Source organism: Octopus sinensis, linkage group LG17 (assembly GCF_006345805.1).
Source record: "Octopus sinensis linkage group LG17, ASM634580v1, whole genome shotgun sequence".
NCBI classification, from domain to species: domain Eukaryota; kingdom Metazoa; phylum Mollusca; class Cephalopoda; order Octopoda; family Octopodidae; genus Octopus; species Octopus sinensis.
The window spans coordinates 14,387,713-14,401,600 of record NC_043013.1 but is presented as its reverse complement, the minus strand read 5'-3'; the positions used below and the strand labels follow the sequence as shown (position 1 = coordinate 14,401,600).

The following is a 13,888-nucleotide window of genomic DNA, read 5'->3' as shown; positions in this document are numbered from 1 at the left end:
TTCTTTGCTGAATGTTTCGTTTTTTGTACACATCTGCACTGTATTTTTCATTTGTTCTGTCATAGTTCGGATTCTGTGTATCATACATTTTGTTCTCTACAAGAACAGACATTTCTTTCTGCATATTTCATCTGTGTTTGTACACATGCATTGTTCAAACACCTGTTTTACTATATTTCATTTTTCTGTGCCTTTCCATTGCACACATACATTTCGCCCACCTTCCTTTTGTTCAACCATTCGCGGTCTAAGGAAGGGGCGCAGGCACAGTTATCTCCCCTGACAGAAGTTGTCTAAATAGCTTGCCACTAAGTGGCATAGCATGTAACTTTGAAGTTCCAGGGACTTGGTTCTTCCTCTTTGTCACCGGAATCAGTAGTGTGCAAGGACATAAACTCCTTAGGTCTTGCATGAGGTACACAACAACTAATAGTCTTTGAGTAGCCATGACATATGATACACAGAAGTTGAACATGGCCTTTCGCTTGTAAATACCTTTTGTGATTTATTCAACTTGTATACATTTTGTGACACCAGGAGTAAAAGCATTTAAAAGCTACAGTTTGGTTCTGAGAATTCATTGTATCAGTATCCAGTACCTATGAATGTAGTTTGAGGTGGAGAGAAAGAGAGAGAGAGAGAGAGAGGGGGGAGAGAGAGAGAAACTTATACAGAACATTAACTGGTGACTATTTTAAAAACATTTTCTTATGGTAATGTTCTGGATTTTCTTACAACAATAAGAAATGTCGTCATCGTCATCATCTTTTCATGTTCATTTCCCATGCTGACATTGATGGACAATTTGATAGGAGTTGGCAAACCAGAGAGCTACACCAGATTTCAGTTGTCTATTCTGGAATGGTTTCTATGGCTGGATGCCCTTCCTAATGACAACCAATCTACAGAGCATACTTGGTGCTACTTATGAGGTACCAGCAAGGGTGCATTATATGTGGCAACAGCATGGGTGGTTTATACATGGAACTGGCACAAGTGCTTTATGTGTGGCATTGCCACAGGTTCATTTTATGTGGTACCAGCACCTGCAAGTTTGCTAGACAAGGACTTCTCAGCTGAGAGAGTGTGAATGGAACCAAAGGAATAGAGTATGATGGGACATCTTAGATCAAAAGTAGCCCACTTACTATCAAGGAGATACTTGGCAACCTTGGTAGGACAAGGAAAGAGTTAGGGAGAGAGAAAGAGATAGAGAGACAGTCAAAGTGATAGAGAGAGGGCCTGACCACAGGGAACAGTGAGGGTAGTATAAGTAGCATAGAGGGGAAAGATGGGGATGTTCCTTAAGAGTGTGAGGGGAGATGTTTTGAGATAACAAAAAATAGCAAGAGCTGTTAAGAGGAATTGGAGAAGTTGGGAGGTGGGTATGGTAAATATGTGAAGGCATGCAGTGTGTGTGGATAGGTACGTGAGGGAGAATGGAAGAGAGTTCAGCTGTGGATGGTGGGTGTGTGAAGAATATGAGTTAAAAGTTTTATCTTATGTTTCCATTTTGATTACATTTCAATTATTTAACAATGAAATCCATTAACGTATGTTACCTCATACTAAGTCTTAATTAGCACACACACTCATACACATGTAAAATAAAAGTTCTTACCTAAACATGGCAATTAATAGATTGAGAAGTAAAATATTTGTTAGTAAAACATATATACACATCAAAATTATTGCGCTATAAGTAGTGATTTCAGTGGGACATGTGCTGTTGTTTTCCTTACAATTGGGATTTCCTGAAACAAAGCAAATGAAAAGACATTAGATATCTTAACAATTATAATAATACTGTAATAGCATCTTAAACTTTTACTTAAGAACTCTTCCTCTAAGTAAGGTGTTGGCAACATGATCTTTGTGAGTTATTATCAAACAGTAATAAAATTAGAGCCTGGTACTCTTGCATGAATTCTCTATTGTAGAAAATTATTATAACTTAGGTAGCAGTGAAACACTGGAGTTGATGTAATCAACAATCCCTTCCCCCCAAATTTTATTATTATTATTTAATTGTTCCATATTTCATAGATTGAGGTAAATTTCTATTGCATCACCTGCTACTCCTCCTTGTTGCAGGACTGTATAGTAGTGTGTGTTCTTTTCTGCTGTTGGGGGTGTGCAAGCTCTTTCCGGTACTTTATTTTGTTAGTTTTTCTTTTCTTTAAAGCGTGGTGCTGTCTTTTGTCATGTTACTGCTTGTATTGTGTGTTGAGTGTGGAATGATTTGGTACCTTAACTTGCTGGTGGGGGTTTATTTCACTGGATAAATGCTGTATAGAGTGTATCTAGCATTTGTGGGTTGTTTTGTTTAGATTGTATTACTAGATTGATAGTGTCTTGCATCGGATGTGGACTGTTCCCAGCAAGGCTATTTTTTCGACAGTGTGTAATGTTGAGGATCTAAGTATAGCTTCTAAGTTTTTGTTCATATCTTCTTTTATCATGCCCAATATTCTATCATTGGTATACACCACATTTTGAATACATCAATTTCGTGGTCTTTGTACTTTGACAACTTTTCCACTTCATTTTTGACAATATTTTGATCAGAAGGGACCACAATGTCTATCAGTAAGCAGATGTTTTTTTCCCAATCCTTGACTATTATGTCTGGGAGATTCAGTTTTATTTTTTTTGTTAGTTTGAACCAGCATATCCCAGATGATTGTGGCCTTGCTTGGCACATGTTAATACCACCTGTAGTCAGTTTTGATGTTGTAATGTTGGCATATTGTCCAGTGGATATAACTGGTTACTCTGTTGTGTCTATATATATATTCATACTTGGCAAGAACTGAGCATCACAAAATGATGTCAACTTTCTCATTGTGCTGGTTGCACATTCTGCATTTGGTGTTGAAGCTTTTTTCATTATTTTGTTTTGATAATTGTAGTCAGGTATTGATCTTGTGCAGCAAGAATCAGTCCTTCTGCTTCAGTTTTCAAGTCCAGAGCTTTTGTCAGATTGTTTTTTCTTCGTACTTATTTTCATGTTGTTTTTTGTCCCTCCATTTCTGTCATGAAGTGATTTTTCTCTCCATTTTTTCTTGCAGTAGTCTTCCATTATCTGCAATCTAACTGTTGTTATTTTATAGTAATTCCCTATCTGTATAAGACCATGGTCTCCTTCTGAATGGGGTAGATATATCCTTTCTGCATCTGCTTTGGGGTTGTGACTGGTATGTTGTTAGTAGTTTTCTGGTTTTTCTATTTAGGTTTCTCAATTCACTAGCCTTCCAGCTTATTATATCAAAACTGTAATTTACAACTGGTATGGCTAGCATGCTTATCCCCATTATCTTATTAAGTTCAATGTTTAATATTAGTCTAACTCTTCTGTAATATTCTCTCCAAATTTTCTCTTTCATTTCTGTGTTGTAATTTTGCTCTTTTGTCTATTCTTAGATATTTGTATGGGTGCTCGTAATCTGATTCTCTAGTTTCTGTTTCTATGTTAAGTGCAGTGTTTTCAGTACTGAATAATTTGCTTTTTCTCAGTGTGATTTTGGCACATTTGTCCAGCCCAATCTCATTCCGATGTCATTGCTGAAACTCTGAACAATTTTGACAAGGTTTCTCTGTTCCATGGTGCTTTTAGCAAAATGTTTTAGGTCATCCGTGTACAGGAGATGGCTTATTTTTTGTCCATAGCACCTATAACCCATGGTGGTTTTGTTTTACAAGTTTGTTAGTGGGGTCAGAGAAAGACAGAAAAGCAGGAGTGACTGTAAGTCTCCCTGGGAAATCTCTCTTCTTATGGGTACAGGGTAGGTTTTAATAACTTGTGAGTCATTTTTTAATGTTATACTGGTTTTCAAGTTTGCCATTGCATGTTTAATATATTTTAGTAGTGGTAGTGTAGTACCATATTTGTGTGGATGGATTCCAGTATCTATGAGTGTGGAACACTGTGGAATGCTTTCTGGTAATCAATTCAAGTCATGTTCATGTTTGTCTTTTTCTTCTTACAGTTCTCTATTATGGCTTGGTTTACTAGAAGTTGCTCTTTACAAACATACATCCCTCTCTGGCACCCTTTTTTGCACTTCTGCTAAAACATTGTCATTTTCCAGGTACTTTATAAGCTGGTTATAGATGACTGATGTTAGGGTTTTGTGGGATGTTGATAGGCATGTTATTGATCTGTAATTATTATGGCAAGCTGGCAGAATCATTACCATGCTGAGCAAAGTGCTTTGTGGAATTTTGTTCGTGATCTGGGTTCAGATTCCACTGAGGTCAACTTTGCCTTTTATCCCTTTGGGATCGATATATTAAGTACCAGTGAAACACTGGGGTCAATGTAATCAACTAGTTCTCTTCCCCCCAAAGTCCAGGCCTTGTTCTTATAATAGAAAGGATTATTGTTATTATCATTACTATTACTATGGTAAGCAGGCAGAATCATCAACATGTTGGACAAAATGATTTGCAGTATTTTGTTCATGCTCTGGATTAAAATTCTTCTGAGGTCAACTTTGCCTTTCATCCTTCCAGGGTTGATTAATTAGGTACTAGTTGAGTACTGGAGTCGATGTGATCAACTGTCCCACCCACTAAAAAATCCAGGCCTTTTGCCTATAATAGAAAGGATTATTATTATTATTATTGAGTGAGAGAGCAGTGCATGCCATCAAAGTGATACTGGGGTAAAATATATGAAGCCCAGTATATCCATCATGACTCCCCGTCTGATAAGGGTACACCAGGCACATGCATCACAATCATATGCACGCAACATGGTTATCTTATATTAAATTAAGCAGAGCATGACCTTGCAGGTGGGGCCTAGGTAGAATATTCTTCCAGTCAAGTAGCCCATCCTGCTTAGAAGGTCCTTGAATAAGGGTTGTTCAAGGATGTTGAATGAAACACCTTTGTTTCCAGAGGGGAATTATCCAAACCCCAAAGAATCCCTCTCAGCACATGGCTATGATGCTCCCCCACTACTTCTGCTGATGATCAAAGATGCACAATATTGCCAGCCACTAAGGGACATACTCAACTGGTTATGGCCAAACAACTGACAAGCACGTCTGTTGTATTGAGCAGATTATTTGCTGTAGGCCATCTTTTATATCAAGACAAAACAATGTACATGATAACACTTCCAATCAGTCAAGATCAGAAGTGATATTATTGTTATTGTTATTAAAGTGGTATGCTGGCAGAATCATTAGCACGCTGAACAAAATGCATCATGGTATTTTGTCCATCGCTATGTTCTGACTTTAAATGCCGTTGAGGTTGACTTTGCCTTTCATCCTTTCAGGATTGATAAATTGGGTATCAGTGAGACATTGGGGTCAATGTAATTGACTAACCCCCTCCTCTCAAATTTCAAGCCTTGTGCCAATAAAAGAAAGGATTATTATTATTATTATTATTATTATTATTATTATTATTATTATTATTATTATTATTCTCATTATTATTGAATATTTCTATGATTATTGTTATCATCATCATCGATGATGATGATGATAATGATTATTATGATAACTTATTAAATATGGAGTCAAAAGTTTCAAATGACATATTCCTTTTCATTTTCTTGTATCAACTGCAATTAGGTAACAGAACAAAACATTTCTTCTTGAATGGAGCATGTAAAAGGCATTACAATTGGATGTTATTGGTCATGTTATCCAAAATATTGTCAAAAATAGAAAATATAAAAATTTATTTTCTCAAAGCACATGGGCGGATTTTGTCTAGATTGAATCAAATCCTAAATAATACAAGAACTTAATGTATTGATAATAGATGGATAAAAGCAAAGTTGAATCAGACATGATTTCATCTGAGAATTTAGAGGGTAAAAATATATTCTTTAAAACTATATTTACAATTTCTGCTAATACATTCCACGAAATTAGAAAATTACTTTTCCTAATGAAACTCAAGAATATGTTTGTAAGCCATTGTTTCTGCCAATTCCCCAAACAGAAATTGAAAAATATATCAAATTTGTTTACCGTCATATTCTTCAAGAAAAAATTCTGCATATATAAGAAAATATGCTTTTCTAAATACTTCTTTAAACAAGTCAAATGAAGCCGGTGTACTTGGATTGAGAATTGATTGGGTAGCAATGCCAAAGGCAGTCATGAAAATAAACATAATCATGGCAAAATATCCAAGGTCTCGCATCTGAAGATAAATAATTTTGTTGTAAAGCAGAGACAATTAACTATTTGTTAAGTTAATATTAATTGATGCATTTAACATTACAAAATAACAAGCTATGAAGTTAAAAGATATTCTATTCAAAGTGAGATTTAATTAATATTTGATTTTTTCTTTACTGTGGTGGATGTAATGGAGAGAACCTCCACAATTATGATAATTAGTGGCTGAACTGAATGTTCCTAAACTTTTATTGTTTCCCTTCTGGAACAAGTATGCAAAAATCTGTTTTGGAAGTTTTCTTATATTGTAATTGCTTTAGTAAATACTATATCAAATGCTGCTATAGCAACTGCTAAGAAAAATGTTAAAAATCTCTCATCCTTGTTTTTCACTTCACATCTCAGCTTATAAATTAAAATGGTGCTGAATGATTTGGCTTTAAAAGTGTCACAATAAAATCTCTGTGTAGGATTGAGGTAGCGAAAATACATGTCTGATAATATATAACCGATAAAATCTCAAGAAATATCTCTTTAGATAAAATATGGAAATATGGCTTTCTAATAGTTTAGTATTTTATAAACAGATTTATAAAAGAGACAAGCATTTAGTTATAAAATGGCACAATTGACTGCATTTTCCAGTTTCTATGAAGTCTTTGAACTATTGTCCCAGAGGTTAACAAACCCTGCTTCCCATCCACCTGATTAGTAAACTTTTATTTACTGCTCACCAGATATCTTACTCTTAATCCTTTAGCAGTCAGATTAATTTGGCAAATTTAATGCTTATTTAGTGACATTGTTTTGAAATAATCATGCATTATCTCCTAGCTTCAAAATTTTGATGATATAATTGTTTATTTCTAGAATCACATTGTTGAGTAGGTGTGAAAAGCCAGATCTGGCTTGTTTGAATATAAAAGAAGTAGAATATTTGGGCTGGATATGGCTGGTTTATTACTACATTGATAGTTACCGATAATCTGAACTCATAAACAGCAGTCATTTGACACATCACATTTTTACTTCCATTACTTCCAGAGACACATCTGAATCTCATTTTCAAATTATTTCATTCTTGGTAATGTATAGATAATTCTTCAATATCAATTTCCAGCTTTCAACATAATTTACCCCTGGTTACTAATTGTGACGATTCAAGCTGAGTTAGCATTTCCTACTCTTGGAAAATAAAACTAAAACTATGTGTGAATGGAAACTGAAAGAAGCTTGTGTGTATGTGTGTGTGTCTTATCTGAAAATATGTAATGAAAACAGATAAGGGTTGGTGACAGGAAAAGAATCATCCTGTAGGAAATATGCTTCCATGAATTCTGTGTAAGACATGCAAGCATGGCAGAGTGGACATTGAAACATTAAAGGTAATGATGATGATGATGAAGATAATGATGAGGAAGATGATGGCAGTATATACATCCAAACACACACACACACAGACTCACATTATTTACTCTGGTATCATGCAAGAAATTAAATATAGAAAATCAGGGCGATAATTTGGGAGAGAAGAGGGAATAGTATGGGTAAAGATAGGTGCAGGAGTGGCTGTGTGGTAAGTAGCTTGTTTACCAACCACATGGTTCCGGGTTCAGTCCCACTGCGTGGCACCTTGGGCAAGTGTCTTCTACTATAGCCTCGGGCCGACCAAAGACTTTTGAGTGGATTTGGTAGACGGAAACTGAAAGAAGCCCATCGTATATATGTATATATATATATATATATATGAGTGTGTGTGCATGTGTGTTTGTGTGTCTGTGTTTGTCCCCCTAGCATTGCTTGACAACCGATGCTGGTGTGTTTATGTCCCCGTTACTTAGTGGTTCGGCAAAAGAGACCTATAGAATAAGTACTGGGCTTACAAAAGAATAAGTCCTGGGGTCGAGTTGCTCGATTAAAGGCGGTGCTCCAGCATGGACGCAGTCAGATGACTGAAACAAGTAAAATAGTAAACTAGTAAAGATATATATATATATATATATATATTCAGCATAAACTTGTGCAAATGAAGATATCAAAGGCAGTGACCCTGAGACATGTAATGACTAAAATATACAGTTCAATGCCACAGTATGTATAGCAGGAAATTGTGTTTGTATTTTGGTGGTATGTAGCTTGAAAATTGCATTACAGACATGATACAAGTGAAAAATGTTCAGCATACACGTTGAAGTGAAAATAATAAACATGTTGAGGAACAAATAATGAAAACATAAAAGTAAAAAGAAAAAAATGATTGCTCACAGTCAAGGCCGGATTTATAGTGGGGTAGAGTGGGCAACTGCCCTTGGCGTCTGTTAGATATTGGGATCTGCCTGCTAAGAAGGGTATGTAACACTCAGGCATGAAGAGGCTCAGTTTGAATATACAAGGGTAGTTTGACTTCTTAAAAAATTGATGGGTTCTCTTTTATGATAAATCATCATCATTATCATTCAGTGTCCATTGTCTATGCTGGTATGAGTTGGATGAATTGACCATAGCTAGCAAGCTAGAAGGCTGCACCAAACTCCAGTCTGATTTGGCATGGTTTCTGCAACTGGATGCTCTTCCTAACACCAACCACTCCAAGAGGGTAATGGATGCTTTTACATGCCACTAGCAAGGGTGCCATATGCATGACACCAGCATCTGCAGCAACTGCAATTTTACTTGGCTTGAAGTAATTCTCAGGGGAATTGTAAGCTGCTTTTGAGACAACAAAGAAAAGGGAAACAACAGAACACTCCTAGAAATGTATGTATGTATTTATGTATGTATGTATGTATGTATGTATGTATGTATGTATGTATGTATGTATGTATGTATGTATGTATATATGTATCAGTGAGTATATGTGTGTTTGTGTGTGAGTGTGTAAGTATGAATGTATATAAAAATAAAGAGATTGATAGAAAGAAATTATTGTCTCTAGGCCAAATTCCTTCTTTTGACACATGACTGAGCAAATGAACTTTGGTTGACCATTTGCAGTTAAAAGTGCACATGTGTGCATGCACACACACACACATTTCTACTTCTAAACTTATTTCTGTGAGGCATTGAAAACTGGTTCTATTTTATGAAACAAGTAAATAAATATGTAACAAAATTTTAATTTTGAATTTAGCTTTAATTGTATATATTATAAATTAGATCTTTCAACAGCTAAAAGCATTCTTTTTTGACTTTAGAATTATTGCATATACATTCAAATGTATTTCATTAAATTGAACCCTTTTTTTTTACTTATTTTTTCCTATATTTTTTGTCATTTTGTCAAACACTTAGAAGTACTATATGGAAGTGGGACAAAATTGGGAACTGAGTCAAAATGAATAATTTCTGATTTCTTGTTACTTTTTCCCATTTTGTACCATTGCATAATCTTTGGGAATAAAATTTGGTCGGTAGAGGTTACGTTGTTGGGAATAAAAATTGGTCAGTATAGTTTACATAATTGTTGCTGAAGTGGAAACTTTCAAACATAGGTGACAGGTGTTTATTTTCAAGAAATTTTTCCTCAAATTTGACCCAACTGTAATTGAAGTTGCTCAAAAAATATCTATAATTTTTGAAAAAGCTACACAGAATATTTTTTGTTGAATTTTTAGATTTCATTGAGTTTCATTAATTTCATATCATGTGCTATTTTTCTATGATCCTCTTTCATTTGTCCAAGATATTTCAAATTTGTTGCATTTCTGATCTGTTTGATGTCTAAGGATGGATGCTTATGTGTATAACTTTTTTTTCAAATGCAGTTCTGGACAACTCTACAGGCAAATTTACCTTATCTTGTCTTATTCATTTTGCCCCGCCTGAATTTGTTTTCTGTATACTCAAAAAGAAAAGTTATAATTTTCTGAGGTAGTGTTCTATATGTTATAAACTGTACTGCATTTAAAGAAGGTTTTTATTTAGCTCAAATAATTATTTTATGTGAATATTTATAAAAAATATATTTTCTTCAAAGTCAAAAGTGCAGTAAATATTACTCATTGTGCCCCACCTACCCTCTTCTGGCAACTGAAAAAGCAGACTTTAGGAAATAGCTGTTTGAATTTCGCTCCCTTTTTTCCCCACACATGGCAAAATAATGAAGAAAAGTCACTTTAAAAGAATTTAAAAAAATCTGTCTTCTAAATGTTGGTGTCTTCTCCCCACCACACTCTCTCTCTCACACATACACACCCATTCATCATGCCTTTGGAAAAGCAACAACTATGAAAATGATTTTTCTTTCTTTTTCATAATTTTCTGTAATTTTATCTTATTCTACATTCTGAAACATTTGTATCTTATGTTAAAAGAAAAACATCTTACCCACCTTTTCCCTCCTTAATTGTACTTTTTGCAATGAAGGAAAACTACTGCCGCAAGTGGATGTGTGAAAAACAAAATTTGAATTTTGGAAAGTGTATCTATAAAGTGACACTTTTAGTCATTTATTTAGACTTTCTCTACTAACTCATCAAATTCAATGACTTGAAATAGATGGGTTTTGAGGTTTAAATATGGTAATTTTCTTAGATGCTTCCTTGTGTATAAGAGGTCCACTGAACTTGAAGTGCTCTGGGCACCCCATCGTTTAAATCCGTACAAAATTTTAGCCTAAAGTTATAGAATTTACCAAAAAGAACAGCAGTACATACAACCTCTAGGAAATTTGATGTTGTCAAGGGCAACATTAGACTAAGAAAAGGAAAAAAAAACAGAAAAAAGGCCAACATCTTTAAAACAAAAGTTACTGTGCAAAACAGGAACCATGGAAGTTTTAGTATTTGTGTTTTATGTGTTTATAATTTATATCTTCTCAGTCACATTATCAAAATATATCAGAAAGAATCAGGAAAGTATTATTTTAATAATGCAGCCAATACGAACAATTTCTAGATTAAGTGTAAAAAAAACATCTATTTTGGAGGAGGGTTGATGGAATACATTAAAAACCAGCAGAAGATGGGAATTGTCTTTTCCTCTCACCAACATGAACCAGTCCATGTTGACATTAATTTGAATAGAGTTCATGTGTAACCAAACTTATTTATTAAAATAATCATAAAATAATATTGTGTCTTTCTCTAACACTTCACTAGTTTTGTCTTTGTAATTATCTTTCTCACGATACAGTTATTATCATTTTTTCTTTTAGTGTCTCAGTTCATTGTTCTCATTACTATCTAGTACCTGTAAAGTTACAGAAGAGTACACAAATAAAATTGGAAAATAATAGTTTATTTTCTTGACTGCATTATCAAGTAATAACCATTTTTTCCATGTTAACATGGTCTTAATACTTTGACAGGATCAGGTAAGTGAGAGGACCATGAAAGAGAAATGAGGGAGTCATAGATGCAGGTTGCAGATGAAGAGGGTACAACTGATTTACTGAGCTGAAAAAAATTCAGTCTCATAACTTACCATTTCCTTAATCATTACAAGTTTTGGTCCAAGATTTTTGTCAATTGAGAACATATGAAGAAACCGGATGTAAAAAGAGATCAAATTTAAACAGAATATCACTCTCGCAGTCTCCGCCACATCCAGCGATCGAAGAATGTATCCAAGGATGAACAATACAATAGTTATAACATCGTTAATGTTCCAAGCACTATGGATGTACTTCTTGAATTTTGACCTAATTGACAGAGAACGTTTTGTTAACACCTGAAATATAAGTAGAAAACACAGTCAAATAGGATATTTACACATACAAAAACATGATATATATATGTATATATATATATATATATATTTTTCAGTCATTTGACTGTGACCATGCTGTGGCACTACATTGAAATGTTTTAGTTTAGTGAATTGACCCAGGCTTTATTATTTTAAAGCCTGGAACTTATGTTATTGGTCACCTTTGCCAAGCTGCTAAGTTACAGTGCCTTAAACACATTCACATCATTTGTCAGAATGCATGTTGAAGATCGGCTTGTGTAAGACAGAAGAAAGCTGATGTTGACTTGTTGAAAGCAGTGGGTAGAAAGAAAGTTGGTAGCCCTCCAGTCTGCGGCCAGAGAGAGGAGGAGGAGTGAGAGAGAAAGAGAAAGAGAGAGGGGAGGAGTGAGAGAGAGAGGAGGAGGATTGAGAGAGAGAGAGGAGGAGGAGTGAGAGAGAGAGAGAGAGGAAAAAACCCAGAAAGGGCGAAAAATAAGGAGAGAAACAGGTAGAGAGGAAGACAGACAGGCAGGGAGGAAAGGTCAAGTAAAGAGTTAAGATTGCAGGTCATAATTATTGAAATAATAACTTACTTGGAAGAAGAAGAAGAAAAACGACGTGTGCGTTCAATCATATAATAACAATTTAATAAATAAAACACATGCATACATACATACATATATGTTCATACCTCCATCTGTATGTATATATACATGCATATATGAGTACAGGACACCACAAATAAACATAGAACACAACAAGAAACAAAAACATAAAACCAAACAAGGAATCGGACTTTTTTTAACAACGAAAAAACAGAGTACAGGACAACCAACGCAAGGAACATTCCCCTTCTTCAGCTGCCCCTGTTTCGACTCAGTGCGTGTTTCGAAGGTAAGGGCAGAACACGATCCGGCCGAAGCAGTCTTTCCTGCAAAATGAATTAAATAAAAATTTTTGCGGAGGGGTAAAAAATATATATATATATATATATATATAAATTAGAGAAAAATCACTATTTTGCAATTCATAATATATATATATTATATATATATGACTGCTAACTCCAAAAGTTATTTTTATTCTCTCTCTGTTTATTTCCTCATGATCCTTTCTGTTGAAGAGCATATGCTCAAAATATAAAGACTTTCTCACCTTCCTGAGTGTCAAACTAAAACACCAGCTTGTTGTTTATACACCTGTCTTCATCTTTTGTTTTTCTGTAAATTTCAACTATATATATGTGTGTGTGTAAATATGTTTGTGTGTCTGTGTTTGTCTCCCCCAACATCAACTGACAAACGATGCTGGTGTATTTACATCCCTGTAACTTAGTGGTTTGGCAAAAGCGACCAAAAGAATAAGTACAAGACTTACAAAGAATAAGTCCTAGGGTAGATTTGGCTGACTAAGGGTGATGCTTCAGCATGGCTGCAGTCAAATGACTGAAGCAAGTAAAAGAATATATATATACGGGCTTCTTTCAGTTTCCATTTTCCCAATCCACTCACAAGGCTTTAGTAGAACACTCTTACCCAAGTTTCCACGCGGTGAGACAACCTGGAACCATGTGCTTGAGAAGCAATCTTATCACCACACAACCATGCCTGCTCCTATTATATATATACATACATACATACATACATATATATATACATATATATAGATGGATAGATAGATAGATAGATAGATAGATAGATAGATAGATAGATAGATAGATAGATAGATAGATAGATAGATTGATAGAAAGATATCATCATCATTATCATCGACGTTAAACGTCCACGTTTCATGCTGGCATGGGTTGGACGGTTTGACTGAGGACTGGCAAGACAGAAGTCTGCACCAAGTCCTGGCATCAACTATATTTGAATGGTGCTTTTTATGTGCCCCCAGCACAGGACCCAGTCAGGCATGACTGGCAGCAATCATGCTCGAATGTAGCTTTTTATGGGTCACTGGCACAGGAGCCATTCAGATGGTACTGTCATTGGCCATGACGATGACTTCACTTGACTCAACAGGTCTTTGCGAGTGCAGTTAATTGCCCAATAAATCAAGAGTACTCT

The 13,888-nt window shown here is 35.0% G+C and overlaps 1 protein-coding gene across 5 annotated transcripts in view; it reads right to left on the bottom strand.

Moving 5' to 3' along the window:
• LOC115221048 (transient receptor potential cation channel subfamily M member 2-like) overlaps positions 1 to 13,888 on the bottom strand; it is a 706,843-nt gene that overhangs the window by 12,227 nt on the left and 680,728 nt on the right. For all 5 annotated transcript variants that reach the window (XM_036510357.1, XM_036510358.1, XM_036510359.1 and 2 more), the window contains 3 exons: positions 11,574 to 11,819; positions 5,997 to 6,171; positions 1,622 to 1,754 (listed from right to left, as the gene is read on the bottom strand). In XM_036510357.1, coding sequence (XP_036366250.1) covers positions 1,622 to 1,754; positions 5,997 to 6,171; positions 11,574 to 11,819 — 554 coding nt within the window. The remainder of the gene's footprint in view (positions 1 to 1,621; positions 1,755 to 5,996; positions 6,172 to 11,573; positions 11,820 to 13,888) is intronic.